This window comes from Coregonus lavaretus (assembly GCF_964263955.1).
Source record: "Coregonus lavaretus genome assembly, chromosome: 30".
Classification (NCBI taxonomy): Eukaryota; Metazoa; Chordata; class Actinopteri; order Salmoniformes; family Salmonidae; genus Coregonus; species Coregonus lavaretus.
This window is the reverse complement of record NC_140017.1, coordinates 19,437,064-19,443,837: the sequence shown is the minus strand read 5'-3', so window position 1 is coordinate 19,443,837 and position 6,774 is coordinate 19,437,064. Positions and strand designations below refer to the sequence as shown.

At 40.3% G+C, this 6,774-nt stretch overlaps 1 protein-coding gene across 1 annotated transcript; it reads left to right on the top strand.

Moving 5' to 3' along the window:
* Positions 1–465: 465 nt before the first annotated feature.
* Positions 466–1,401, top strand: LOC311105792 (olfactory receptor 1G1-like; the record flags this gene model as incomplete). Its single annotated transcript, XM_084147993.1, has 2 exons — positions 466–787; positions 1,208–1,401. The coding sequence occupies 2 exons, from the start codon at positions 466–468 to the stop codon at positions 1,399–1,401; spliced, it is 516 nt and encodes a 171-aa protein (XP_084004119.1).
* Between the last annotated feature and the right edge of the window lie 5,373 nt (positions 1,402–6,774).

Sequence of the window (6,774 nt, the reverse complement as noted above, 5' to 3'; positions counted from 1 at the left end):
CTTAGGACGTACTTGGTTTGCTGGGTTAATACAAAAATATAGTACAGAGTAAATATAATCAAATTAGTTGCTTGTCATAAACTCTGTACAGTTCCATCTCTATGGAGTGGTTACATGTTGACACTGAAACTACAATCCCATGTGAGCATACACTATGATATATTTAGAGGCTAACAGGACAAGTTATTGGAGCAGTATCCCTCTGTCAAGCAAGAAGACATTTCATGGACACAAGTTTCTTTATTTCTTTCACACCTCAGAAGTCTGATAATGTACAGATATTATCTGTATTTTTATTTTTTAGAATATTAGTTTGATGGAGGATGTGAATTTGTTTTGTTAAAATGATTGTGTTTGTTCCGAGCCTACACAGAATTAAATAATTCATTCACATCCAAATACACTCAAGCCTTGTAAGGACTAAGAATTGCTGCATTGACCAGAGGAAGAAAATTAACAAAAGCAATGGAGAACTCAACCCAAGTCAAGTTATTTTATCTCTTTGGCTTAAAAGAGACATTTAACAACAAATCTGTGTATTTTATCTTGTCTCTTATCACATACCTTCTCATCATCACTGTGAATCTGACTCTGATCATAACAATCATTCAGGAGAAAGGCCTCCATGAGCCCATGTATATCTTTCTGTGTAGTCTATGTGTCAATGGATTGTACGGAACCGCTGGTTTCTACCCCAAGTTCTTACTGGACCTTCAGTCAGATGTTCAGGTGATATCTTATGGTGGATGTTTGATTCAAGCCTATGTAATATACACATCTGTCATGTGTGAAATTTCTATTCTTACAGTGATGTCTTATGACAGGTATGTGGCAATATGCAGACCATTACTATATCATACCATTGTGACATCTTTAACTGTTAGAAAGTTACTCTTATTTTCTTGGTGTTATCCTTTGTTTATAGCACTCATAACACTTAGTTTAACAGTCAGACTTCCTTTGTGTGGATCTCGCATTGATAAAATCTTCTGTGACAATCCGTCTATACTGAAACATGCATGTTTACCTATAACCATCAATCAGATTTGGAGCCAATGTTTAATAGTGGGTCATGTTTTACAGATACTTTTTATTGTATTTTCTTACTGTCAGATTGTAAGGACTTGTGTAAATTCAGCTAAGGGAAGGATGAAGTTCACACAGACATGTGTTCCACATTTATTAACAATGGTTATTTTAATCACAGTGACCCTGTTTGACAATTTGCAAGGGTGGAATAACATTAATATTACTCTAAATACGCGTAATGCAATGGCTGTACAATTCCTTGTTATACCACCCATCTTAAACCCTGTCATATATGGACTTAACCTCCAGCAGATTAGAAGGGTAATTTTTAGAAAGTGCAATGCACATAAAATCATTGATATAAGATGTTAGTTACACAACAGAGAGACTTCCTGATATCAGAAGTCAACAAAAATTAAAGTAAAATCTGCCAAAACTGTTGCAAGGTTTAAATGGTGCCTAATTTCTTGATACCTACCACCCTCTTCTGGGAAAGTGATTTACAAATATTCCAAGGATAGAGTCATTGTAGCACACTTCCTGAGGAGGAACATGCTTGAATGAAATGGCACCCTATTCCGTATATAGTGCACTAATAATATAATATAATATAATATGCCATTTAGCAGACGCTTTTATCCAAAGCGACTTACAGTCATGCGTGCATAATTATTTTTTTGTGTATGGGTGGACCAGAGCCAAAGTAGTGCACTCTAAAGGGAATAGACTGCAATTGATAGAACAATCTGTGACTCCTTATGAGGTTAAGGACTTTGTTAAGAAGAATAACAATATTCTAAGCTACAGTTTTCCCCACTGGGTGTATATTCTTAATACTGTTATATATTTTTTTAATTATTGAGTTGTAATAAGGCATTTATGTTCTTCTAACCAGGCCTCCTCAGTATATCTCTCAAAATAAATTGATTTTCACGACCACTTTGGAAGGCAAGTCATTGTTTCAATGGTGCAATAACAATATTGTAACTAGAAAGGATGGTTGAATGTAGCATACACATTTGGAGTGATATAAATTGCATACACAATAAATACTGAACAGAAATATCACATTCTGAATTTCCATTTAATTGAATCACCCCCCAAAAAATGCTATCCAAGTTTAACATATATTCTATATTCATATTCTGACACACAGGATTGTCTATAATCATATTCGGACAATTCGAAATTCTGTATTTTTACTGTCTTATGGTGGTATGAATGATTGTTTTAGCAATGACACCAAGTAGGCTATGTAAAGCTTCTGGCAGTTAATACAAGTCTAAGGCGTTGGGGGGGTGGGGGGGGGGGGTTCTAAGCTGACATGAAATTGTTTTCAGAAGGTCATACCATGTATCAATTAGCTAATTGATTTAGAATTTTAGGACCCATTTAGGTATCAATTTTTAATTTATTGTATTACTTGATCAAGTATTGAATTTGGCCTTTACTACTATAGCCCATAGAAACGCATTGAAAAATTAATTCACAAAAAAATTAATCATAAGGGAGAGATCAACATTTACTGGGAGGGATCCAAAATAGGGGAGTGTTGGCAAACTTTTCTTTTTGCTTTGGGGAGGGTTGTGTGTTTTTTTTTTATTGGGCACAGGGGAGGGTAGTGCATTTTTTCCCTGGTTTATATTCGCTCCTCTGCTCATATTTTCCCAATAAACAATGGCTTGAATTACTTTTGATATTACCCTAATAAAGTTTAGAAACGTTTGTGAAGGTTTGGTATGGTGTGGCTATTATTAAGCTTTAGCTACTGCAGGCCTATGATATGAAGGCAGTGCGCCCCGGCGCTTCAACTGACTCGACAGTTGAACTTGAGGTGAGGAAGTCTGTTTCAGGCCTACCAGAGTTGCTCCTATATCTAACAATATCATAATATACAAAATATTCTGATCTAAAATTTACAAATTAGCCTCCTACAGATACAGTGAGGGAAAAAACTATTTGATCCCCTGCTGATTTTGTACGTTTGCCCACTGACAAAGAAATGATCAGTCTATAATTTTAATGGTAGGTTTATTTGAACAGTGAGAGACAGAATAACAACAAAATAAATCCAGAAAAACGCATGTCAAAAATGTTATAAATTGATTAGCATTTTAATGAGCAAAATAAGTATTTGACCCCCTCTCAATCAGAAAGATTTCTGGCTCCCAGGTGTCTTTTATACAGGTAACGAGCTGAGATTAGGAGCACACTCTTAAAGGGAGTGCTCCTAATCTCAGCTTGTTACCTGTATAAAAGACACCTGTCCACAGAAGCAATCAATCAATCAGATTCCAAACTCTCCACCATGGCCAAGACCAAAGAGCTCTCCAAGGATGTCAGGGACAAGATTGTAGACCTACACAAGACTGGAATGGGCTACAAGACCATCGCCAAGCAGCTTGGTGAGAAGGTGACAACAGTTCGTCCGATTATTCGCAAATGAAGAAACACAAAATAACTGTCAATCTCCCTTGGCCTGGGGCTCCATGCAAGATCTCACCTCGTGGAGTTGCAATGATCATGAGAACGGTGAGGAATCAGCCCAGAACTACACGGAAGGATCTTGTCAATGATCTCAAGGCAGCTGGGACCATAGTCACCAAGAAAACAATTGGTAACACACTACGCCGTGAAGGACTGAAATCCTGCAGGGCCCGCAAGGTCACCCTGCTCAAGAAAGCACATATACATGCCCGTCTGAAGTTTGCCAATGAACATCTGAATGATTCAGAGGAGAACTGGGTGAAAGTGTTGTGGTCAGATGAGACCAAAATCGAGCTCTTTGGAATCAACTCAACTCGCCGTGTTCGGAGGAGGAGGAATGCTGCCTATGACCCCAAGAACACCATCCCCACCGTCAAACATGGAGGTGGAAACATTATGCTTTGGGGGTGTTTTTCTGCAAAGGGGACAACTTCACCACATCAAAGGGACGATGGACGGGGCCATGTACCGTCCAATCTTGGGTGAGAACCTCCTTCCCTCAGCCAGGGCTTTGAAAATGGGTTGTGGATGGGTATTCCAGCATGACAATGACCCAAAACACACGGCCAAGGCAACAAAGGAGTGGTTCAAGAAGAAGCACATTATGGTCCTGGAGTGGCCTAGCCAGTCTCCAGACCTTAATCCCATAGAACATTTGAGGAGGGAGCTGAAGGTTCGAGTTGCCAAACGTCAGCCTCGAAACCTTAATGACTTGGAGAAGATCTGCAAAGAGGAGTGGGACAAAATCCCTCCTGAGATGTGTGCAAACCTGGTGGCCAACTACAAGAAAGGTCTGACCTCTGTGATTGCCAAAAAGGGTTTTGCCACCAAGTACTGAGTCATGTTTTGTAGAGGGGTCAAATACTTATTTCACAAATTAAATTGCAAATCAATTTATAACATTATTGACATGCGTTTTTCTGGATTTTTTTGTTGTTATTCTGTCTCTCACTGTTCAAATAAACCTACCATTAAAATTATAGACTGATCATTTCTTTGTCAGTGGGCAAACATACTTTTCCCCCCTCACTGTATCTGTATAGCAGATGCAGTAGCCATCTGACATAAATAAATGCATGTCGGTGTCGTAGCATGACACAGGGATATCTCTCTCTCTTTTGGGTAAGGCCTAAGCTTCTCTTCCTTTATATAGGATAATGTATATATATACACTGCATGGCCAAAGTTATGCGGACAGCCCTTCAAATTAGTGGATTTGGCTATTTCAGCCACACCCATTGCTGACAGGTATATAAAATCGAGCACACAGTCACGCACTCTCCATAGACAAACATTGGCAGTAGAATGGCCCGTACTGAAGAGCTCAGTGACTTTCAACGGGGCACCGTACTTCATAGGATGCCACCTTTCCAACAAGTCAGTTTGTCAAAATTCTGCCCTGCTGGAGCTGCCCCATTCAACTGTAAGTGCTGCTTTGTGAAGTGGAAACGTTTAGGAGCAACAACGGCTCAGCCACGAAGTGGAAGGCCACACAAGCTCACAGAATGGGACCACCGACTGCTGAAGCGCGTAGTGCGTAAAAATCGCGTAGTGCAACACTCACTACCGAGTTCCAAACTGCCTCTGGGAGCAACGTCAGCACAATAACTGTTCATCGGGGAGCTTCATGAAATGGGTTTTCATGGCCGAGCAGCCACACTAAAGCCTAAGATCACCATGCGCAATGCCAAGAGTCGGCTGGCGTGGTGTAAAGGTCGCCGCCATTGGACTCTTGAGTAGTGGAAACGCGTGATGAATAACGCTTCACAATCTGACAGTCCGATGGATGAATTGTGAATGTCAAATAGCATATTAGTTAACAGCCAAAGAGATTTGTGTATTGGAGGCGTGCTTTGGTGTGGGTGTTTCTTGTGTGTGTCTTTGAAAGTGGAAAGTGTTTGTACATGTAAAAAAGAAACACGGTTATAGTCACTAACCTGTCTAGATAACTTTAAAAACTACTGGTGATGGTATTAACAGGAGCGTAGAACAATGTTCCGCTCTTATTCCTCCATTGTGAATACAGTACAATTCATCAACCATCACAACTACTCAGAGGCCTGGGAAGAGGTTGGAAGGCTTTGTTAGAGTGGCTCTGTCTTTGGTCGGCCTCTGTCTGGGGAAATCTTCAAACGACCCATGTATGGAACAACATACAAACACATTATTGCAGCTCAAAGTAAATCAAAGCCGATACATTTTTCCAGGCAGCAGAATGCAATGAGGAAAGAGCATTGTTAACTGTTCTGTTTCCAGATACTTGCCTTCCTGAACAATCCGTATACCCGAGGGCGCAACTTTCACTGGGACAGGGGGGACATGACCCCCCCCCCCCCCCCATATTCTGAAATTAAATTTTGGTCCATCCAGTTTAATCATTGCACTGTGATACAAAAAGTGGCATCGGTGTGCTTTAGGAACATGCGAATACCTCAGAGCGGTCGGGTAGGCTGTTTGGTGGTTTCAGCTGGTTGGATTTAGGACCGCACGGACACCACAAAGCTTGCGAACAGAGGCATCTGTTGTCTGTGTGTGTGTTATGCTTTTTCTCAGAGTAGTAAAAGCAAGCAGAGCAGAAACTGGCTACTCTTTATTTGACTGATGTAGCTGTCAAGGTAACTGCTGTTTGACTTAACAGAAAAAAGTATTTGGCTGTGCTAGCTAGTTGCTAGCTAGCACGGCCATTTCAGCTCTAGCCTCTAGCTATCTCTCAGGTAGCAGTATCTAACAGCTGTTGTGTGTATGGAAATGTTTTGTAGCCTTTGTTTTGTCCTGTTTCAACAGCAGTAAATTAACCTGGCTTGCAAAAAGTTGACTAACGTTAGATATTATTTTTTGCCTCAATCACAGTCAGTGTAGCAACGTAAAGTTATTGGTCTGTCAGTTTCCCTAGTTAATTCCCTACTTTTTACACTGACATGGTATAAACAGCTCTACAGGCTTCACCGTCATGGTGCACAGTCAGTACCCAACACTATGCTCACCATATCTTAGCAGGATACGATGGTGACAGGTGTCCCAGCAGGGTCAGACAGCCATGGAAGACCAGTCTACGCTCAGGTGAAATTTGCAGTATATTATAACAATCAGTGAATGGATACAAAATTCCATCTTGAGTTGATGGGTAGACTAGTCTTGGATCTGGGAATAAAGAACTTCAATTATTGAACCGTTGATTCTATTCTTGGATAATATAATGTATACATGTACACCAAGGTAATTCTTTGTCATGCCTCATCTGAGTAGGATCAGATGGTG